The 23,715-nt window shown below is 40.4% G+C and overlaps 2 protein-coding genes across 3 annotated transcripts; both read left to right on the forward strand.

The window, feature by feature from the left end:
- The first annotated feature begins 1,063 nt into the window (after nucleotides 1–1,063).
- fam117aa (family with sequence similarity 117 member Aa) lies at nucleotides 1,064–14,501 on the forward strand. 2 transcript variants are annotated; one of them, XM_008281930.1, is made up of 8 exons: nucleotides 1,064–1,371; nucleotides 3,538–3,680; nucleotides 9,208–9,303; nucleotides 9,449–9,562; nucleotides 9,882–9,998; nucleotides 11,523–11,748; nucleotides 11,863–12,037; nucleotides 13,174–14,501. In XM_008281930.1, exons 1-8 carry the CDS (start codon nucleotides 1,239–1,241, stop codon nucleotides 13,385–13,387), a joined length of 1,218 nt encoding a protein of 405 aa, XP_008280152.1. In that variant the 5' UTR covers nucleotides 1,064–1,238; the 3' UTR covers nucleotides 13,388–14,501. The 2 variants fall into 2 exon arrangements, with proteins under 2 accessions (XP_008280152.1, XP_008280153.1); XM_008281931.1 differs by lacking the exons at nucleotides 1,064–1,371; nucleotides 3,538–3,680 and adding an exon at nucleotides 8,488–8,769.
- Nucleotides 14,502–15,693: 1,192 nt separating this feature from the next.
- slc35b1 (solute carrier family 35 member B1) lies at nucleotides 15,694–23,715 on the forward strand. Its single transcript, XM_008281932.1, has 9 exons — nucleotides 15,694–16,260; nucleotides 17,587–17,678; nucleotides 17,842–17,972; nucleotides 18,069–18,099; nucleotides 18,934–19,094; nucleotides 19,217–19,343; nucleotides 21,279–21,385; nucleotides 21,553–21,706; nucleotides 23,025–23,715. Exons 1-9 carry the CDS (start codon nucleotides 16,136–16,138, stop codon nucleotides 23,075–23,077), a joined length of 981 nt encoding a protein of 326 aa, XP_008280154.1. The 5' UTR covers nucleotides 15,694–16,135; the 3' UTR covers nucleotides 23,078–23,715.

Genomic DNA, 23,715 nt, shown 5'->3' on the forward strand with positions numbered 1-23,715 from the left:
CACTTCACACTCTTATTAAGCAATGTAGAAGTGTGTTTATTCGTCATTATTGGCTATAGTGCACAAGAAAAGGTCAATCATATTAGTATCTCTGACTCCTTTCTACTTTTCGATAGGATAATAATAATAACAATGACAATCATAAAGCATCCAACCAAAGACAGTTGTTTAAAGTTGTGTGAACACAGAAACAGTCTGTTTTATGGTGATGAATGAGGACATTTTGATGTGTTCATGAACACAGAATATATGAAGAGTTCGTTTACAAAACCGATAATCCATTTTTGTAGATTTTCAGAAAACCTAGTTTTTTGTTGTTTGCCTCAGGAAATATCAATCGGACTGAAGTTGAGTGGATCTGACTCAGTAGAAATGACAAAAATAGAGATAACTTAAGCTTGATTGATATTGTCTCAGGTAGATGATGGAAAAGTGGGTTTTCTGAAAGTTTGTGAAGATGGAGTTATCTGTTTTTTGCGAATGAACTCTTCATATACGGAAATAAGCACAAACATTGTGGGGGAACTGCACTGATTAACGCATGATAATAAACAGACTTTGATTTATTTTTTTTTTATTTAAAAAATTCCTCTATAAGTGCATGCACCTTCTGGGAGCTGAGCAGCTTTCTGTCAGTGCCACAAGATATCCTAATAGTGACCTGAACCACACACACACACACACACACACACACACACACACACACACACACACACACACAGAGTGAATAGATGAGGGTTTTAAAGGCAGGAGGGGGAAATCTCACCAAAGTGGGAGGGCACTCGAAGTTTTTTTTGGGGGGGTTTTCCTCTGAGGAGACAGATGGATGTGTGGACCAATAAGAGCTCAGCAGCGCTCTGCAGCAGCCAACCGCATCTCTCTGCCTGCAATTATACGCTACACGAGATAGTTGCACAGGTTGAGCTGTTGTGTTGTCACTTTGCAGACAAGAGAAATAAGCAGCAATATGTGAGCCTGGGCTGCAGCCCGAAAGGATCTTCTGCGTTGAACTCTCTCTGCTCGTCTCTGCGCCTTTTTTTTTTTTTTTTTTTTTCTGGAGCCGAAAGTAAAACTTGTGAGGCAGCACGAATCATGGTCATCATCACAAAAGAAAGGCCCGATCACAGCTCTCTCTGGCTGAATTGACTGTGGTCCGAAGGAGCCGCAGCGACCGACGAGGAGAAGAAAAGCAAAAAAAAAAAAAAAAGTTTCTAGAAGCCTGTTGGAATTTGGGGGGCATGTCGGGCCGCAGCGGAGCAGCAGCGCCCCGGGGGAGCAGCAGCAACCCCAGCCTGCAGCCCCTCAGAGCCACGGTGCCCTACCAGCAGCTCCAGAGGGGCTCCGCTCTGCTCTGCAGGGAGGTCAAGACGGGTAAATACTGCAAGGCTGCGTTCACCTACATGTGCTGCAAGCCTCAAAGTGGCTTTGGTGTCACTTTATCTGCCTTATAAGTGACATCAACAAGAGCCAAGAGTGTTGATTTGTGGTGATTGTGAAATAGAATGGATTTAATTCAGTCATCATAATGGGAGAGTGGAGCCAGCACTAAGAAGCTGCAGCTTTTCTTTGTCACACATCAACATTGATTAACCATGTTTAGAAAGTTGGTCAGACAATCTATGGTGGGCCTTTTTTATTGCTATGGTTTGTAGACTAAACAACTGACTAAGTCACCCAGAAATTATTCAGCAGCTATGTTAGTTATGCAAAAATGTTAGTTGCAGCTCCAATCTCAGTGTCAGCAGGAGTTATTCACGAATGAATGGCTGACAAATTCAAGTGATCACGTCTTAACTTAAGCTCATTGTATTAAGACTAAATTAACTACAACACAGGAGCACTTGCGCGTTGCAATTTGGACATTTTGCATCACATTGAGGTTCATTTTATGTCATTTTGTAGTCATTTGTGCTTACTTTTTGTTGTTTTGTGGCACATGTTGGCTATTTCTGGTGTTTTTGCAGTAGTTTTCATTGAAGTTAGGTTGTTTTATGTCTCATTTTGGTTGTTTTATAGCCACTTGTGGTCGTTTGCATCAGATTTTGGTTGTTTTGCGTAGTATTTTGTGAGTTTTATGTCATTTTGTAGTCATTTGCTCTCAATTTTGGTTGTTTTGTGCCACATGTTGGCTCTTTCTGGTCTTTTTGTGGTAGTTTGCATTCAATCCTGGCTGTTAAATGCCACATTTTGGCTCTTATGTGGTAGTTTTGATTGAAGTTCGGTTATTTTGTGTCACATTTTGGTTGTTGTATGTCTTTTTGTGGTCATTTGCGTCACGTTTAGTTTGGGGTTTTTTTTGGCCTATTGTGTGTACTTTTGTGGTTGTTTGCATCTGATTTTGTCGTTCTGCATCACATTTTAGTCATGATATGTCTTATTTGTTGTAAGTTTTCTTAGATTTTGGTTGTTTTCTGCCACATTTTGCTTATTGTATGTATTTTTGTGGTTGTTTTGTGCCACTTTTGGTCATTCTGTTTTCTGTTTTCTGTTTTTCTGGTTCCTTGGCCTAACATTTTGGTTGTTTTTGATCATTTTGTGGAAGTTTTGCATCGTGTTATTATCATTTTATGAACCACAGCTCCATTAAATTCGAAGAAAAAGACCAGAATTTTAAACTGAGGGCTGCTAGTAATGATTATTCCCACTTTCCTGTCGTTGTGTGGTCTGTAAAATGTCAGAAAGTGGTGAAAAATGTTGATCAGTGTTACCCAAACCACAACCCAAAGATATTCAGTTTGCTGTCATGGATGAGGAAAGAAACCAGAAATATTTATATTTAAGGAGCTGGAATCTGTACCAATTGATCATTTATCAAGATAGTTGGTTGGTCATTTTAGTAGTCAACTAACCAAGTCTAACCATTGCAGCTCCAGAATGAACTGCATCCCTCTGCTGTCTCTCCACTGTCTTTTTTTTTTACTCTCCACTCCCAGCACACTATGAGAAAGTTAAGTCAACAATGAAGGCTGCTAACCCTGAAACATAACACTGTTCTCATAATGTTATTTGGACACTCTGCTGCCCCTTTGCACTCTGACCTGCGGGATTTCTGCCGCATGCTTCATACTAACACAGCAGCAGCTTTAAAGGCCTCTTTGTTTTCCTTGGAGCTCTTGTTCTTCAACTGTATCTGTCAACATCTGCATGTTATTTTTGCGTCCTGCAACCTGGGCTGAGGACAACATACCGCCGCTCCGCTTCAGGGTTGGGTGGTAAATAAACTTAAGTAGCCTGTGGTGCGCGTTGCCAGCGTTGTTGTAGCTTCGTGGCTTCACTCCAGGTCAGAGGCTCGGTCCACACCTGCCAGAGACACAAAGAGCTGCCAGCACACTCGCGCAGCCTGGAAGCAATGCTGTGAACAGCCACCACTGGTGTTCAAATACAGCTGAGCCTCTTAAACAGACTTATTTACATGTATGTTACTAGAGGATAAACGTGATCACACAGGCACGCGTCTGCAGAACAGTTGTGACATGTAATGAATGAAGGTTTACACAATCCTGACACTTTTTTTATTTCTGTCCCACCAAAAATCAGACAGAACCACAGCTCGGCCACCGAAACCCACCATCCGCCGAACTCTTTCTCTGGACGCAATCTTGGCTCCCTACCTGCAGGGCCAGTGGCCCAAAGAGGCCGAGAGCACGGCGGTTACCTGTGTCAACGACAAGGCCACGCAAGTAAGTATTAATACGTCTCTGTTAAATCAGGTGGTGTAATTACAGTAATTAAAAGAAACCAGGACAAAGACATGCCAGTGTTTCTGCTGCTGCTGCTGCAAGAACACATTTCCAATAAAACCTGTTGCTTCATGCAGCAGGAAAGATAAACAGCATACAGGTTGGGCTCCAAATGTGCTTCTTCTGTGTTACGGGTTTTCTACAGAGGACAAGATATCTGATGTTGGCTCTGCAGGTGTCTGGTGGTTCCAGTTCGACGCGGCGGGTGGAAGGCAGCCAACTGGAAATAGTCGTTTTTGTTCTTCTTGAAACTCCGCCGCTCCCCCCCGCCGCCACCGTATATCTGCTCCTAACTAGCGCACAAAGCCGGAGGAACATCACCAAGCTCCGCGGCTTCGCTCCTGACACAGTTTAAACCCGAACGAACCCCCTTCGTCTCCATTGTGAGGAGCAGACCCCTCCTGACCTCATTATACAGACACCCCATCCCCCCAGCACTCCTCAACCACACATGAACACCAGCAGCAGCAGCAGCAGCAGCAGCAGCAGCACGTCCTCCTGCCATAGTTCCTCTGCATTATGTCACATGATGTAACCAGTGGTTCGCTTTTTTCAATCCTAATGCTGAGCGATTTCTGACTTGGATTTGTATTTCTGTTGTCAATTTCGGTAACTGTTTACGGCATTTCCCTTTTGTTTTCATAAACATACATGCTTGTGGCTATTTGAGGCAGCACACTAGGTTTGTTCCTTCACAAATCACAAGGGCCCTTCTGCTCAACCACCTCTGATTTCCTCGAAACTTATGAATCATGAAGTTTAGATATTTAAAAGTGCATCTGTGAAATTTTAAATGGATACATTAAGGACTTTCCGAGATAACATCATTTAAAAAATTGCTCATCGACCCACTTTCAGCACATTGTTTCGCAGGTTTTATATTTGAGGCTGTTTGAACCACAATATCTCAGGAACTATTAAAGATAAAAACCTGATATTTTCACAGGGATTTCTTGCTGTTTCATTTATTATAAAACTATGATACTGGACGAGTTGATCAAATAGTCTGTGAAAATCAGTGAGTTGAAATATGGAAACAATTGAAACAAACATAAATAGTTTCAGTTCACTCTGTTTCTCCAAATGGAGAATCTTAAATCTTAACTGATCAATCAGTTGCGAAAGTTCAGCAAAAATAACTTTTCTCATTTTTGTGACCAAATATTTCATATCAATAAGTACGTTTATGTCATATATGTTATTATATGCATGTTTTATGTTTCACACAGAAACATATGGTTCAGAAAACATCCCTAGTTGACTTTTGCAATTTCTTTGTTCATTTGTGCTCAAAGATCAGGCTTTTCATCACACTGAAATTGTTTTCTTATTTCATAATTCACCTATAATAGCAGATTTGGTCTGCCTTTCCAGTAATGAAGATTCATAAATGCCATTATGAGAAGTAACAGTGAACATTTCAGGCTTTTATCTTTAATAGTTCCTTTGATACTGTTATCTGAAAACTGCCTCAAATGTCATTGTGCGGAAAAAAAAAGTTATCTTAAAATTTATTTGATATGTCAAACTGAAATTTCTTTCTAAAATTTCTTGACAATGATCCAAGTTTATGTTAAACTCTGCTATAATTCCTGGTTAATCAGAGATGGTTGACCATAAATTGGCCTTAAAATGTGATGATTTGAAATGGAGTGACTCGATAAGATTCGGTTTAACTATCACTATGCAACATGTGATTGTATAACAAAATACAGATGTATTCACTTCATGCTGCTCACAAAAACAAACAAATTACATAAAGAATAATTAATGTGTCCTCGAAGCTTTAGTGCTAAAGCAACTGGACTTTCTAAAAGAGAAGTTGCTCCTGAAGCTACTTGGATAACAGTGACCTGGTTAACTGAGGATCAACACAGAAACCTATAATCCAATAATCAAGTGATAAAACTATGCAACTTTTTTGTGGTGAAGTGTGGAGAATGAAATCAGAAAGCTCACAGTCTGAGGACACAAACTGCTTTGAAGTCTGGTGGTATAACAGCAGATACTTCTTACCACATGGCAGCAGGCTGTAGTTCGGTCTATGGGCACCGATAACGCTCTGGGTATTTTCTGGATGCCTCCACTGCTCAGGATGCTGTAAAAGTTCACAAGGACTTTGTTCAGAACTTTAACTTAAGAATCCACTTTCTAACTTTGTACACGTGTTTATATGGATTTTTTGTTGGATGTCAGAAGACACACAATGAGCAAAATAGGCAGTCATGACTGAGTATTTCCACCTTAAAGCTGCAGCGTACTGATGACGACCTCAAAAACACAGATTTAGACCTCCAGAGTTTCATATGTCACAAACCTAAAGAACCAAGCCTATCAACTTCCAGAGTGGGACTTCCTGTATGGTCTGCTGAATCGGTTTCCAGGTTTAACATGTGCGGCTGAATTACTTCGATGTTACAGCTTTGTGTATTGTAGAGTAGATTTACAGAGTTGTAGGTGAGCTGGTGTGCTCAGGTTGCAGCAAGTGGCAGCAAGAAGGGTGTAAACAGAGGCAGAGACTTCGTAGAGCTGTACGTTCTGGAAAAAGCAACGATGTAGAGTAACATCGAAGCCATTTTTAGACAGATAGGGGTTACTTTCATGGAAAAATATGTAACTTTGATAAACAGAGGTGAGTTTTTAGAGGTTCAATCAACACCCGGAAGGGGAGTTTAGGCAGCACAGTTGTTTCTGAGTTTTCTTTTCCAGGGTGGAGATGTGTAATGACCACGACAGCTTCTCTGTGATATAAATCCTCCTGGAACCTGAAACCGTTCACATGATCCACCTCGGCTCCTCTGATGTAAGCAGGGTTAAACATTTCGGGGAAAATACATAATTGTGATTTTTCTTCCAGATATTCAGATTTGATCTGCACCAGACTTTTTAATGGCTGTGAACTAAAACTCAGTGTTCATTGTGTAATAGATTTAAAACATGTGATGGAGCTTTACCACATGAGACGCCATCGCAGGCGTCACAAGGAGGAAGCCGTGGAGGCAGCGCTGCATTATGTACATCCTGAATCACAGCAAATGATTCTGATGATGACATGTATTAAGTGTTCATCCCGAATGTAGACAGGAGTGTGTCTAAAATCAACAGTCACCTTCTTGGTTCAGCTGACTGACAAGTTGATGTTCACTATGAGTCCAGAAGATTGCTGACTGGTAGAAAAAACTGAAAGCTGATTCGAGTCTTGTTAGTTTTGTAGGTATTATAGCAAAATGCTGGTAAACTTAAATCCTGAGAAGGACACAAGTGTCTGCGCTAACGTTAACGATCCACCCATCAAGTACTTTAAAAAATATTTCATATAAATGTCGTTGTGGTGCTACAGGAAAACTCAGAGAATCAGTCGGATTCATTCTTGTGTCTCCATGAATGGCTGCACAAAATTCCCTGTAGTCCAGCAGTTATTGAGATATTTCAGGTGTTTCATGTTTTACTGACAATGTAGTTTGATCTCTCTTTTTTTTAACAGTTACTTTACAGATTCTCCCTGTTTTGTTAAATTACACGTAACTGCTTGTAAATTCACCAGAACTAAGTAATAATTTACATGTTAAACATAAAAAATAGATCATAACTGTAAAAAAAAAAAAAAAAAAAGTGAACATCAAAAATCTGTATTTAGTTTGTTCTTTTATAGCATTTGACTGTAAAATTATACGAAATACACTGAAAATCCACCAAAAAGAAGTCATAATTTGCATGTTAATTGTAAAAAAAAAAAAAAGCAGGCCAAAACTGTAAATATTGCCCACGTCTAAAAGCTGTACTTTTATAAATGACCAGAAAATTACACTTTTACTGTATTTAACATTTGCAAGAAATTTTGTTGTGTTACAGATATTGAAAATTTCTAAAAGAAAAATTATGTTAAAAAAACCCCCCCAAAAAACCTGACATGTAGATTGAAAAAAAATAAATAAATAAAAGCAGGCCAAAAATATAAATGTCTACTCAACAATCTGCATTTTATTAAATAGAATTACATAAAATACATACACCTAGTCAGTTTTACTGTAGTCAGACCAGCTTAAAATACCAGTTATTTACAGATAATTGCTGTTATTTTCACTGTTGTTACAGTTATCGAACGTTTCAGTATACCATCATTTTTTTCTGGCACCCTAGCTGCCAAATTTTCATAACTTTTTTATAGATACTTTCTTTTTCTTTATATATTTATATATCATGAGGAACCAACCTGCTAGTATAGCAAAAAAAATAAAAATAATGTCACGATTTGCTGTTTTATATGAATGTGAATCAGATAATTTACACATTTCAACAACAAAGCCAGCATTCTTAAGATTTGACCTTGGGCGCAGATAAACTTATTACTGTCTGTTTATGTTTTCTCAACTGATAAAGTATTCAGTCAACTGAAGCAGCAGCGAACAGACATTCTTGGTTCTTGTGGCGAGCAAGAATTGAGCTCACATTCATGAGCCGTCCGAGCTGGAAACATTAGCCACGTAGAGCTCTGCTACCTTTGAGTCTTTTTATAGGTTTGTGTCCCATGATCTCCTGTTCATGTTTTGGGGAGGGTGGGGTTGTCGGTGTTGGATGATGGGGGGGTTGGTAGCTGTAACTCTACACCGATGACACTGTATGACTGACTCATGCTACATTCTGACTTATTTAGCCGGGCGACAGGCTGCATGTGAGTCGGCCGAACGGAACATGATGTTGGTGTTTTCCTGCAGGCGGTGAGATTTCTGTGAAACCCAAAGAGCACGTTGAGTTTTGTGGGACACAAGGATCCTGATGTAATGATGCCGCAGGGGTGTTTCAATGTATGGTTAGCCGAGGCCGGCCTATGAATGGAATGGACACCGGCGAGTGGATCAGGTTGTTTGCAAGCGTGTGAAGCAGCTGAGCAGTGGAGGCACCAGAACTTTTGAGCATCTGATCCCGTTGGTTTCATCCGGCGATGATGAATGACCAGTCGTCTTCTCGTAACCAAGAGATCAACCAGGCTCCCGCTGGAAGGAGATCAAGGGTCAATGTGAAGAAATCGGTATGGACATACGAGAGAAAGTGAGATGTTATGGAGTGGCAAAAGAAGAAGTGCAACAAACAGTCTCCTTGTTGGTTGCTTTTCCTCCACTGACTTTGAGAACAACAGAGTTACTGAGGTGTTGAATGCTGATAGCAGCTCTGTATTTATGGGCTTTACAATGATGTGGTTTGGATGTTTTCTTGTGCATGTGGAAGTGAGGCTGTTTTTCAGCTCTGAGTGGTTTTCTTGACGCCTTCCTCTGTACAGCTGTTGTGGGGCAGGTGTGCGAAGCAGCTGTGTTGTGCTCTCACGTTGTAGTGAAGATTGCTGGTTTAGCAGAAAATGTCTCCAAAAGGTCAACTGCCAAAAAGGCGATTTTTTTTCCCACCACAGTTTGACGGGCAAAACGCTGCTTTTCTTATTCACCACTCTGTAATGTGTTTTTTTTTTTTCAAGACCCCGAGTTCGTGGGCTGAGGAGACCCGAGGGAGGAGAAGTGTTGGCGGACACAAGCGCTCGGCATCTTGGGGCAGTGCAGAACACCTGAGGGAGGCGAGTACTACATAGCACATCATTAATCAGTTCTTTACTCTGGCAACCGCCCATTGATAGCATGAAACATTAACAACCCCCGAGGGCAAAGCCAGTAACCTTCCTGCTTCACAATGAATCATTTTGCTCTCCACTCTGCCCTCAGGTGGCCAAGCTGAGGCACCAGTTGCAGAAACGCTCCCGTCACGTCCCTCCTGCGGCAGGATGCGAGCAGCCCCACCACCCCCTGCCGGCAGGTCACGCAGCCGGCATCACTCAGGTAACCCGCTGCTCCTTTTTTTCCTCTCAGGATGTACAAGTTAAAGACAGCTTTTCCCAACTGCTGCCAACTGTCTCCTACAGGCAGATCAGGACCAACTTAGCAACAGGGGTATAAAAAAAAACACTGATTCTTTTCTTAGGACGGGCTGTCATCAAGCCTCCTGTGTTACTGCCACGATCTCTCAGAAGGACAATCTGAAACCAGCATGTCATACTGTACAATCCAAACACACACAATGTAGAACCAGACACCAAAGCACAATTTTGCACATTTTGCAGCTTCTAAATATGCGCGTATTTGACCTGTTTTTCCTCAGACGATGCCCCTGATGCCTCTGAACAGACTCGTCCCGCGGCTGCGACGGAGCGTTGAAGGTCTCAACCTGGAGCTGGAGGAGGTGTTTGTGTCGGAGAAACAAGATGATCAGCTTGAGGTTAGCTCGCTGGGCTCTGCTTAAAACTGAAGAGGCTAGAGGATTAATAACCTCTTAACGACAACCAGTATGAAACTATTAAAGTGTAACTTCCTTTTTCCTGAAGGTCCCATATCATACCCATTTTTAACAAGTTATTCTTGAGGTATATTGAACACAGTAGACGGACATAGCACAGGATATCTGGAGAATGTAGACTTCCCACTGTGTTTGGGCTCCATTGATAGGAAAACATGTAGCCTACGAATCAAAGCAACTCCAAAGTCCAGCAGCAACTGCTTCAATTAAGTTTTCAGTTACGCTTGTTTTAAACATTTGTTTTCCTGGCACTTGCGCAGTTATCATGTTTTTATTGTGGCCAATCACATGTACCCTTGCGAATGTGGAAAACATAAAGTGCCATTAAGTACGTTAGGGCTTAGATTGTCAAATTGTGAAGTGCATGATAGCTCTGATACAGACTTTTTCACACTATTAAGCCCTCTTTCTGAGTCTGCATATCAGACTTGACTGAGGAACTTGCCTGTCGCTCATAGCAACATTACTGATGTATAAATGTGGCTGCCCTTGCCAATACAAAATGAACACTCACCAAGCATGGATGGCGTGAGGAAGAAATCCATGTATGTGATATATTATGCTTACACTAAAAGAAGACTGGAGAGGCCATTTTCTCTCAATATTCATGACAAAGTCATGACTGTTTGAATGACTGCCACCTGCCAAAACTCCCCTCTGTTACCAGCCGAGCAAGTGAAGCATCATAGCTTCAGTACTTGCACAATTTAACTTTTAAAACTTTACAAATTTTTCGAATATCATAGAATTAGATGTATGTAGCCTGAGGTTTAAAAGGTGAAGCCAACACAGAAGTGACTTAAACCTATGTTCTTTTTAGCAGCCAGCAGGGGGCGACTGCTGATTGGTTAAAAAAATGTGATTGTATAGAAGCCGATAAGAAAATCGCCTTACTTCTCATCTGATTTATTACCTCATTCAACACTTTCCTAATAAGTTTATGGTTTCTGTCACTAGTTTGACATCCTCTCGAATACAGCAGGATGTGAATTTAGTAAATTATACTTCCATTTTGAAGAAAATCGACAATATAGCAGGATATGTTTTTGGATGTTGCCACCCTGTGATTGACAAGTCGCTACTGTATTGTACTGCATGCATAGTTTTCACTCCTCACTCGCTGCATCCAATCAAGATGTCAATGTCCAAGTTCTAAACTCTAGACTTCAAATGACAGTCCACAAACTAGTGGGTTTGTTTTGTTTGCAGCTTTTGCTTGATATCTAACCAACTGGGGAGAAATAGTTGGCAGTGTAATAGAATAAGTACTGTTGGATCTCATGATGAAAATCTTTGCATGTTGAGCTCCTTGTCATGAAACAGTTTTATTATAAACACATCAAAGTAACATTTAATCAAACAATTTGTGTCTACATCTGTTTTTTTTGTTTGTTTGTTTTTTTTAAATAGTAAAACCTTTCCCTTGTTTCCTCCTGAATGCTCCAGATTCTGGATATCCCAGACGGCCACAGAGCTCCTGTACCTGCCCAGAGATGCAGCAGTGGCTCCCAGAGCGAGCCCTCACCGGGGCCCCTGGATCCTTCCCTGCTCTCTCCATCTCAGTCCCCTTGTCCTCTCGACCCATCGCTTCTGTCGCCTTCAAGTTCCCCTTTACCGCTGAATCCATCACTTTTATCTCCATCCCAGTCACCCTGTGCCATGGGGGAGCCAGGTTCGACAGCTTTTTGTGGAGCTCTCTTAAACTGAAATATCTTTTTCGTAGTCAAACATTTATTAAAGTTCTGGTATTGTTACTAAAAGTTTTAATTTTTCTCTTTCTATGCAGACCCTGTGGACTGTGAGACCTTGTGTACCTCTTCATCAACTCTGCTTCCTTCATTCGCACTGGATCCTCCTCTGCTGCAGACCTGCTCGTCTTCACCTCGTCCCAGCAAAACCTACTCATTTCAGCGTGAGCCGCCTGAGGGCTGTGAGCGGGTTCGAGTGTGTGAGGAGGCGATGTAAGTACCAGTTCATAGTTTCTATGTTGACTTAAATGTCATGCATGCGTCATACCGTGTAGGCATTCTGAGTCACTATGATCTGATCATAAACCCACACAATATGAGGAAAATCTGTGGTGTGCCAATACATTGTTTTATTTTCCAAGGACAATATGACTTGTGATAAACAAACATATTGACATGTATCAGCTATACAGTTCCTACGTCTTTTTGGTACAAGAAAACAAGATGTCATACAGCTCCACATTAAGATCAGACAAACTGTCACACAATTCTTAAAGTGGTAACGTGCAGCATACATTGGTAGAGGATCACTATTAATTTGAGAATATATCATTTTCATTACTTTGTAAATGCTACACATGGGTCTAACTAAATCAACTCCACATGCCTCATTTACAATTTTGCCAAAAATAAACCGTTTGATTTAAGTAGACTTAAGTAGAAAAAACAAAACAACTACATTTCTGTGCTCCTCAACACAGCCATAAAAGCCATTCATGATCAGCAGTGACCAAGAGATTTTGATACTTCTCAGCTGAACTGCAGGCTGTGTTTACACCGTGCAGATCATATTCAGAGTCAAAATCACCATCAAAATGTCATTAATTGTGCAGCCGTACAACTGATGTCAGGTTTCTTTTATGCAAGCAAATCTCTCTTTTCAGTGTCTCTCTTCTGTACCTCCCGTATTTGGCTGTGTACACATGGAGCCTGCATGTCAACAAACCCTGTGTCTTGTGAATAAAGCTTTTCAAAAACTCATTGCATCTAAGAACCCTAAAATCAGAGGAAATTCTGTTCTATCAGACAGACTTCTCTTGTATGTAAGTCATGGGAAATGAGATTGGGCAATTTCCTTTTTGTATCATGCCACAAAAAGTTGGCTTACTTTACATTGCGGGTCACAATAGTCAATGCTGGAGAAATACGTTGGGCAGGGCTTCTCTCAATCTTTCTTTTCGTCATGTGATGTTTTTTTTCATAATATTCTGACTTTTCAGTGTAACTATTGAGGAAGCCTGTGTTGCCGTTTTGATGTTATAAATGTGCAAAACTATATACTGTGACTTTTGGGTCTCGTGATTATGCAGTATCCGTGGTTTCATTTCTTCCTATCGGTTTTTCTCCAGGTCTGCTTGTCAGGATGAAACTCTTCTCCAGCCTTCCTGTCCTGACCCCAATAAAGTCAACTTTACCCCTCATGGAGGCTCAGCTTTCTGCCCCGTCAGTCTCCTGAAGCCCCTGCTGCCGTCCATGGACCTCCTGTTCCGTGGCCTCTCAGTGTCTCCGGTCACTGGCTGCTCAGGTCAGGCCTCTCCCACCAGGCACCTGGGGATGCAGTAGGTGGGTCTCAGGACTAAACTACGTTTCACTGCCAGGACCTGCAGAAACTGGGCGTGTTTTACAGGAAGTGTGACGACTAATTGCTGAGCTCATTACTGCTGCAACGCGCCATCATCACTGTGATCACAACAATGGACTTTGTGACTTTAAGAACTGAATAACTGTGGCCTAAAACCTGGTTTGTTACTTTCTTCTACTCAGAGGAGGCCTTTGATTCTGCTGATATTTTCCTCATCAGCACCTAATTTGCCCCAGTATTCCCCCACGTGAGGCATGGATTATTAAACTGCAGGACTTCAGTGGGAAAATGCTGAAAAAGAAAGGGTTCTTTTTGATAAAACTGTTCTAGGTATGTATCAGCTGTTCAGACAAAAACAGCAGTCTGTCAGGGATGTTTTCATTTTTAGTAAATTCAGTCAAAAAGCAAAGCACTTAGAACACATGTTGACACAAGTATTACTTCCTTACTATCCCTAACTGTTGGTTAATTTGCTAGTAGAGCATTGCTAAGTTTAGATACTCAATTTGAGAGGCTTAATGGGTTTGTTCCTTTAAATTTGCTAAAAATCTGTTGATTGAAAAGAAATATTTTTGGCCTGTAGTTTCCAATGGCCTCCTTTTTCTACAGATGTGTTTCTATGTAGGAAGATCTATATTTTTGTATCTTTGTAAGGAGTAAAGGAGCTGAAATGTCTTTCTGTCTTTCAGGAATGGACTTTTTTTAGTAGCTTTACATGCCTGCAGCAGGCGTTGTTACAACCAAACTGTTTTGGACTGGGTCCCTCAATCTGAGCCTTATTTTGGACCCTGCGGTTCTGATCACAGAGTGTCACCGAAGAGGTTGATTTTAGTTTGTTTGAGTTCCTATTCAAATGCATAAAGCACAGTCTTTGTTAGCATGTTCCAATGCAACACTGATTTAAGAAAAACATCACCTACATGAAAACAATTGAGCGAAGAATATGTGATATTTGTCAGCTCTGCTTTTTCACACTTGATTATTTCACCGTCTTCTTATTTTTAGGGTGATAACAGTTAAAAAGATTTAGTATGCTGTTGTGAAATAAATAAAATAACCATGTTTTGCTGGGCGTACACATGCCTTCCACGGTAATTATCATTCCTGTGGTTTTCTTGTTGTTGTGTCTGCCCTGGACACGTGGATTTGTTGTATTTAAATCAAAGCATCGCCTCTTTCCCCAGCTCTGCTTTCTGGTTGGTTGCTGTGGCTCTACATTGCCTTACATGGACCAATCAAATTATTCCACATCCCAGGACGTCAAAAACACACGCCACATTTTGCAGGAAGGACCTCAGGTTTTTTCAAATAGTTGTCTTTCCATTTGCCAGCCCAGAAATCCATAAATTTTAACCTGATAATAGCAGTACAATAATGTATAAGTAAAATGACTATTAAAGACGACGCAAGTCATAAATCTTTAAAAAACAAAACAACAAAAAACAAATATCCATTTATCAACTACATCATTATATTTTCAAGGGCTTTTTAATGCAGAATCAAAGTGTCAGACAAAAAAGATAAAGCATAATAAAACAAACAAAAAAGCAATAGGTCTGGGTCAGTTTATTATTGTTTATATTACTATTAGAATTGCTATTGTTATTACTTTCCACCCCTTTTATCCCCCTTTAAAGACACCCATAGCCATTTATTAAAGATATTCTTACTTTTGTATAATAAATAAATAATTGCACAATAACAAAAATATGCCATTTTTATTCTTCTCACTTTTATCAAAAGAAAAGAAAAATTCGGAGCAATTTTTAAAATTATTCTTACTTTTGTAAAAACAATCAAACAAATGAAAAAATATTTGATATTTTAGCAGTTATTTTTTAGTATTCCTCTATTTAAAAAAAAAATAAAATAAAAAAGTGTACTTTGGTTTGTTTTTATATTCTTACTTTGGAAAAAAAAAAAAGAAGTTTAGATTTAGAGCTATTTCTTTTCCATCTTACTTTTGTGAAAATAGTAATCTGGGGTTTTAAAATTAGTGTTACTTTTGAAAAGGCAAAGGAAAAAAATGAAGGAAAATACACAAAGAAAAGAAAATATTTGAGGTGATAGCCAACCAGGCCAACCAAGATGATTCCAAAAATTTAAATTCACTCATCTAGTACTTTTTTTTTTTTTTTAACTTGATTGACGAGAGAAAAGTTGTGTGTGGTTTTTTTCTGTTTGTTTGTTTGTTTGTTTTTTTGTTTTTGTTTGTTTTTGTCAGGATTTATAGCATTCCGGTAAATGTAAAGCTTCAGGCTTGGCCGCGGACACCTCTGGGGTCCTCGTAGGAACCCAGTTTACCTGACGCGGCGTCTTTTCCCTGTAAATGCAGGTTTTAATTTCTTAATGAAAACACCCTCAGCTCTCACCAGACGGGTCACATTTACTGCCTCACAGCTGGAAACGGGATGTGTTTGACTCGGCACCTGTCCCGGAGGTGATATTTGTCATTTGGACTGTACAAAATAAACAATGATGACATGATATTTGCCTTCCTGTGCGGCTCCGGACAATTCAAGGCTCCGTTAGCAGGCTTCGGTGAAAAACAGACACTACCGGAGATTTGGAGATAAATCCGCAGCTGCTGCACATCCTCAGCTAACGGGAAAAACGCGAGCGCCATCTTCGGGCTCGTCACGTCGGCTATAGTGGAGCGAGACGTCGGTGCGAGAGGCGCCGGGAGCGGAGCGGTGTCGGTTAACATAGCCGGGCTGCTGGACGACGGTATGGCTGCGGGGAAAGCAGTCGGGAAACCCGCCTCGTTGTGGGACAATATGCGGTTACGGTTCATCGTTTGCTTCTTCGGAGTCTTCGTGTGTTACTTTTATTACGGAATATTACAAGAGACGATGTAAGTGACAGCTAGCTGTTCGGTAAACTGTTCTTCTGTCCTGTACCAAAGTCCATTCAAAAATCTGCTTGTTTAAACTGAACATGCTAATTTAATGTTCACGAAGCAGCTGTACCAAACCTAATTTAAAAATTTGACCATTTAAAGTTAGCTGTCTGTTTGACAGTTAACCAAACAGAAAAAATGCCTGTAGCAAAATCTATTCAGAAATACACCAATTTAAACTTGACCAGATAGTCTAATGTTCACGAAGCAGATTGGTAAACGCTCATACAAATGCCTGGACCAAACTCCTTTCAAAAAGCTGCCACTTTAAGCGTTGTATGCTCTTCGACAGTTTACGAAGCAGCTACGTGTGATTTCGGTTTAGCTATACGTTGTGCACCACAGAGACAAACTGTGCGTTATGTAATTTCACGTGAAGTTTACACCATTGCTGCTACCAGTGCAGCTATGACTTTATCTTCGTTAAAACGTCAGACTTTTGAATGGACTCTGGTATTTGACTTTGTCCTCTTGCTGGAGGACCTTCGTAAATTTGACAGAAACAAGGAGGAATTTATAAAAGCATTGACATGACAGTTTAAACCCTGGCTCAAATGCACTACGCAACATATATCCTTAATTGTAAGCTTTGTAATTTGTTAATTGCATTGTTTTAATGTGAGATTTTCATGTTCAGCCAAGTTCATATGAGGAAATCCAAATTATTGAGCCTAATTATATGAAGCAGGTCTTCTCTTTTTCTTACACTGTTGTGTTATTATCACCCCTGCATTGGTTATGTGTCTACAACAAACATGATATTTTGTTACATGTAACTAACAGACTAGAAAGCCATAATTGCTGTCTGTAGTTCTCTAGAAAGAGTGAGTAAAAGGAGCTCTGCCTCTGTTGCATGTCACACTGAGTCTTGACACACATGGTATGTCAGTCACTAAAGGGGACAGGGATCATATCTGGTTTCAAAATGATGACTGGTGTCTGGTGAAGAAGCCTGAACTTCAATTGCATATTGTATTAAATGATATGGATGTCACAGTTTCATAAGTTGCAACCGGACACCAAAAGGAAAGGAGGGAAGGAAGGAAGACAGGAAGGAAGACAGCTGCTAAAAAATGTCTTGGTCACACTCATCATTCCACCACTCTGTCACCCAGTTGTAATTTAATGCATTCAGGACTCATGAGTGTCTTTTCATGACTTGTAGCCTCATGAATGCGCTCTGCTCTGTAACCTTTCTACCCGTGCTCCAGCCAAGAAGGTCCAGTTTCACAATCATTGTCTGTCGCATTCAACACTCTGCTGTGTCTCTGACTTTTTCAGCACTCGAGGTGATTATGGTCAAGAGAAGTTCAGATTCGCTCGGACGTTGGTCCTCATCCAGTGCATCGTTAGTGCTTTGTTTGCTAAGATCTGTGAGTATGTCCTGTGTAGAAGACAAAGGCTAAAATACCACAACACCTCAGGAAAGCCATGACTGAGTCTTTAGTAGTTTAACTTCTAAGCCTAATTATATAAATTATATAAAAATCTTTGTGATGTGTTTTTAAAGAAAAAAAAAATCCTTTTTATAATCAGTGATCCAGTTTTTTGAGGGCTCCAAACCAGATCACACCAAGAGCTGGCTCTATGGCCTGTGTTCCCTGTCCTATCTTGGAGCCATGGTGTCCAGTAACTCTGCTCTTCAGTATGTCAACTACCCCACACAGGTGAGTCTACCCCTTAAAATAAGCTCAAGTGAGTTTTCTAAGAAAAAACTTCTGATGGTGCACACTGATCCTAATGCTGTGTTTTTGTTCTAATAGGTGTTGGGGAAGTCCTGCAAGCCCATACCAGGTAAATCTAATAACACCGCTTCTATTGACCCTCTGTTTTCTGCCTGCGTATCACACCCATATCATGATATTACAAAAGAAGTAATATTATCACTGTGACTGTGTAGTAGTAATGAGGTATTAAGTCGACTCGTTGTTGCACACTTATGATGTTATTAAAGTATGGAAATGTATATTTTTGGCAGCTTCAGTCAATGATCTCATCTCCAGGGCTGAGAGAGAATGTTACAAGTGTTCTAACACATCCAATTATCCCAATTTTCTTTGCAAATGGACTTCACTTCAACAAATTTCACTACACCAAATAGTTAATCAAGTCATCTGGTGAAAGTACCTGTATTTTTTCATATTGCATATATTGCAGGAAAACAACATATCACAGTGTTAGATTTTAAAATGTCGAGCAACAACACTTATGTATTTTCTAAATCCTCTCCTGCTCATTGCAGCCAGTAAGTACCAATAATCAGCTTAGGAGCAGTAGCTTTGTGATCAACATTCTATCATTTTTTCACTGCCTACCTGTATTTCAGAGGGCAATATGAATACACAACTGTGCTCTCTCATCATTGACGAACTCAGGAAGTGCTCTCTGTCATAATACAGCATTTGTATCTTTCTAAGGAAGCTTTTCTAGCATGTACAGTTGAGAACATATGTGGCAGGCTACAGTATGTTCTGTTTGTACATGAAGGTCATGTCTCGCCCCTCACAGCCCAGTTATCTCTCGTTGCACGTATTCCATATGTTTGGCTCTCAGGGTCGAGGGCCTGACGCTGCACTCAATGTGATGTCTCCAGGTGAAAACCATTCATCGTGTTGTTGTTTATTGCAGTGATGATCCTTGGCGTGACGATACTGAGGAAGAAGTATCCACTGGCGAAGTACCTGTGTGTGCTGCTGATTGTGAGCGGTGTCGCTTTGTTCCTCTACAAACCCAATAAGAGCTCAACTGTTGCAGATGATCATGTTTTTGGCTTTGGGGAGATTCTGCTGGTGAGTTAAGGCATATCCCATTTATTGTCATGTTGCCTACGTATCTGCCTCCTGCAGTCACAATTACCGTGACACTTCCGTGACACTCATGTCTGGGGGTGATGTGTTTTACCGTGTCGTAGTTGGTCTCTCTGACATTGGACGGTTTGACTGGCGTGGCCCAGGACCACATGAGGGCTCGTTTCCAGACGGGTGCCAACCACATGATGCTGAACATCAACATGTGGTCCACTCTGGTGCTGGGGCTCGGTGAGTCTGTGGCGCATGTTGCCAAACTCACATCTAACAGTATATCTGCCAGCAGCGTGGAGGGTTCGGTTCCATTCAAAGCCACATCAGGCTGTTTCACTGATTTGCTCACCTGCAGCCAGGAAGGAGACACTAATGAGCAGAATCACCTTGATTTGGTTCAGTGCTGCCAAAATATCACAGAATGAAACAGAAACACTGGTGTATTTCAAAGTATTGCAAAGCTTTCATTAGGCTTTTGTGTTCATGTTTATTAAAAACTAGATTAAAAAAAAAAAAAAAAAAGAGTTACCTTGCTGGTTTCCCTTACAACTCCACAGCTTGTCAAGCTCTAGCTGTCGGTCAACACTTTATGATACTTTAGCATTAACAACAGAATGAGAACATTACAGTTGGTGTAGTGTGCTGTATTTTTAACACTCTGAATGCTAAAACATCCTGGTGTGTTTAAATGGCAGGTTGTCTTAAAAAAAAGTCACCAAAATTGCGCAATTTCTCAGAGCCAGAATCTGTAAAAACTGAAAGCATTGTCAGATTTCCATAGGGAAACTTGACCAAATCTAAGCTTAAAGTCGTGATTAAATCATTTTATTTTACATGTCTCATTTAAGAAATTGCCAAAAATACACATTTACACACATTTGCTCGAGCCAGATTGGGTCAAATACAAGAAACTCTGCACTTCTGGTGCAACCGTGAAACAATTAGCGACTGTGAAAAACTGTCATGTAACAGAAATTCAGGGACTTTTTAGCTGAACTGCAGTATACACAAGTATTAAAACAAACTAAAAATATAAGATGTAAAATATTTACCATATGTACAGCCTTCATCTTATCTAGTATCGGTAACGCCTGTGGAACCTTGGACAAATGGTGCACATGCTAATCCTAGGATTTAAAAATTTGGGTAAAACGAAGAAATTCAACATAATTTCTTTCTTCTGTTATTATTTGTGGAATTATAACTTTGTTGAACTGCACAAAATACATTGAAACTATGAGTAAAAATGTGACAGAAGCAAAAAACAAAACTCCCAGAAACTGCTCAGGGTTCAGAGAGTCCTAAGGTTAGGCCATGATGAGCTGCATAGATTTGTTCGGTCACACTTGAACTCTAGGACGAATGGCTGCCCCGGTGCAGTAACTAATGGCAGTTTTAATGAGTGAAAAAGCCCAACATATCCACTAACGGCTGCACTGGAAGCAAAAAATGTGCTGTTCTCTCAAGAGCCAGGAACTCATTAATTCAGTCAAGGCAAAATATTGAGTGTTATCTTTATAGATAAGGAATCCTGCACCTCAAAGGCCTCAGTTCTGCGAGGAGATTGCTATAATATGCTGAGGAGAAAGGCGCATAAAACAAACACACTATAATGAGGGCCTTTCTAGGGTTAGCCACTAATGGGCTGTAAGATAAAGATCAGAAGGTCAAAGCCAATATGAGAACTGAGAAACTGTTAATCGCTCCAATAACAAACTAACTGGCAGTGTCTGCTGGTGTTTCTATCCTTCCTGAACATCTGCGTCCTGCTTTCATAATCCGTATTAGATTTTAGGAAGCTATTTTGTTTATCATCAGTTCTACTTTGCATTAAAATACATTAAAAGGTCTTCAGTTTTTGATGTAACGTGTGCACATATGCAGATATACTCGTGGCTCCACCATACTCAGCCTGACTTTACAGTCTGTCATTTTCCCACGATGCAAAACTCTTCTTGTACCTCCACTCCTACGAATCCCTCACACCCACACACCGAACATTCCTCTAACTGCTCTTACTTTGTTGAACCACTTGGTGGTGCCCTACACTCACATGATGAACCCAGATCTGATTTTCTCAGCATGTCAAGTGTCAAGAAAAGGTGTAAATTAAAATCTGACAGAGATGTGCTTTTGAAATGGCGTTGATGATATGTTCTTCTCTGCCCTCAGCGGTGTTGTGGACCGGGGAAGTGTGGGAGTTCCTGAGTTTTACCGAACGCCACCCGAGCATCTTCTACAACATCCTTCTGTTTGGACTGACCAGTGCTTTGGGCCAGGTGGGTGGGTGGATGGACGGGGGGACCGATGTGGTCACTTTAGCCTAGTTGTAATGGAAAATGTTCTTTTGTGTTGTAAAATAGAGTGCTGTGCTGTGATAAAAGTTCATGAGTGAATGTCAGACAGCTTGTATCGAACTGACAATCTTTTTTCCATCCTTCACCAGACCTTCATCTTTATGACGGTGGTGTACTTCGGGCCTCTGACCTGCTCCATCGTCACCACCACGAGAAAGTTCTTCACCATCCTCGGCTCCGTTATTTTGTTCGGCAACGTCATGAGCACGATGCAGTGGGTCGGCACCATCCTGGTGTTCCTCGGTGAGAGCCAATTCCGCCCGCTTCTGCTCCAAGATCAAACATTTTCATTAATGCAGTTTATCACTGTGAAATCGGCGAATGATTATAATGCAAAAAAATGCTGGCAAATACAGTTCTGTATATGTTTGTTAAACAACAGCAAACATTTGGATCCAACTGGGATCTACTGAGGCTTCCCACAGAATTTAGCCAGTGTTTTTCTTTATAGAGATTTTTGGCATCGCCCAAAGAGGCTTTTTGCCAGCACCAAAACAAACTCACTAGGGCCAAAATGTTGAGAATTGAGAATAAAATCAGTTTATTTGTTTGTTTGTTTTACCGGTTTTGTTGACACTTTCCAGTTTTGTTGGCATTTTCTGCTCCTGTCACATTTTTGCTCACTGTGGGCTCATTTTTTTTTTTTACTGCAATATAAAGTCCTGCACCTCAATGGAAACAGCACATGGTGAGAAGTAGAGAGAGAGAGAGCACTCAGGAATGTCTTCTGTGCAGTGTGACAGTTATAATGCCATAATTCATAAAAACCAAAACATTTTTTAAATTGAACTTCTCGTATTATGTGTTTTACAAAAGCTGACAAACACTAGTATCAAAATGCTCAAGATTTTTCAAAGTGCCCACAGCAGGATCCAGGACTGAAAAATGGGGACTCTCCATACAATAGATTTTTTAGTACTTACATTTTCCTTGCGTACTCACAGCCTGCAGTTCAACCCATTTCAGCCAAATAGCCCCTAAACTTTTTTGTAACATGACTGTAAGTTGCAGCTGAGGCATCTCAGTTCAGCCAAGAAATTCAGAATTGTTTAGTTTTTTTGTTTCTTTTTATAGAATTAGGTTCGAGCAAGGGGTTCATTTTTGGCAAAATTTTAAATGTGATATGCAGAGTAAAGTGATTTTGATGCACATCACAGATGAGATGTTTAGGACCATCAAAAAGTGCAAAATTTGATGATTCTCTCTGTTATTGGCGTTTCTGATAAATGGTGTCATTTTAGCAGTTTTGTAAAGACAACCTGCCAACAGGTTTGGCACCTCAGAGGATTAATTGAAGTAAAATTTTCTCAAGCATAATAGACATTTTTGTTTATCAAATGTCAGACACAGGAAGGCAAATGCGCAGGTTTCTATCAAACACCTTAACACAGACCCATTGCTGTATGTAGAACAAAGTCTGACAGCTGAAGTGAAGTCAGGAAACGTATCGCTGGCATACTTGTGGCTGAATGCTCATGTGGTTTTATTCTTTTACTGGTTAAATCTGTTTTGTCAAATAATGTCTCTGCTCAATATTGACATCTTTGGTTTCTCCTTTCAGGTCTGGGATTGGATGCTAAATTTGGCAAAACCCCCAAGAAGACAACGCACTAAAACATCTGGAGCCCGCTAGAACAAGAGAGACATGCGACAGATACAACGGAAACACTCTATAGCCAGTATCTTATTGTCATCAGGCATACTGTACGTGCCTATGATTTGCTCAAGTACTTAACTGTATTTAAAAGAGAGCCATCATAGTTTTCAACTCCAGCTTCCGTTGTGTACTGTTGATTTACCGAAGAGATGTTTTACTTGGGATCAAGTCGTGAATGAAGGGGGATGAGCCATTTACATAACGACACAATCACAAGCTACAGCGCTTTTATGGAGGAATTTGAACCAACTGAAACAGACAGATGGAAATATTTCTGTATTTAGACAAATCCTTATTGTTTCTGAAACCAGCTCCTTGGATGGATGTCGAACCAAACAAGGCCTAAGAAATACATTTCCAGCATTAAAACTCGAGAACTTAGCCACCGACTGGTTTACAAAATTGATGCTTGAATGTGTGTAATTATAACATATGTTGTTCATCTCTCGGAAAACAATTAGCCATGTCATTTATAGCATTTACACGGTTGTATGTAGCCAGTTGTGTTACGTCCAATCTTGCAATTGAATTGTTTTTACTTTTATTTTCTACAAGTTGAAAATAACTTGCCATAAAGGGAAATTGTTATATTTCA

Source organism: Stegastes partitus, unplaced genomic scaffold, assembly GCF_000690725.1.
Source record: "Stegastes partitus isolate 25-593 unplaced genomic scaffold, Stegastes_partitus-1.0.2 Scaffold251, whole genome shotgun sequence".
NCBI lineage: Eukaryota > Metazoa > Chordata > Actinopteri > Pomacentridae > Stegastes > Stegastes partitus.

Coding starts and splice junctions, on each gene's coding strand:
- fam117aa (XM_008281930.1), top strand. CDS start 1,239: ATGTCGGGCCGCAGCGGAGCAGCAGCGCCCCGGGGGAGCAGCAGCAAC. Junction 9,999..11,522: donor AACAAGATGATCAGCTTGAG/GTTAGCTCGCTG, acceptor TGAATGCTCCAG/ATTCTGGATATCCCAGACGG. Junction 12,038..13,173: donor CGAGTGTGTGAGGAGGCGAT/GTAAGTACCAGT, acceptor GTTTTTCTCCAG/GTCTGCTTGTCAGGATGAAA.
- slc35b1 (XM_008281932.1), top strand. CDS start 16,136: ATGGCTGCGGGGAAAGCAGTCGGGAAACCCGCCTCGTTGTGGGACAAT. Junction 16,261..17,586: donor GGAATATTACAAGAGACGAT/GTAAGTGACAGC, acceptor TGACTTTTTCAG/CACTCGAGGTGATTATGGTC. Junction 21,386..21,552: donor TGACCAGTGCTTTGGGCCAG/GTGGGTGGGTGG, acceptor ATCCTTCACCAG/ACCTTCATCTTTATGACGGT.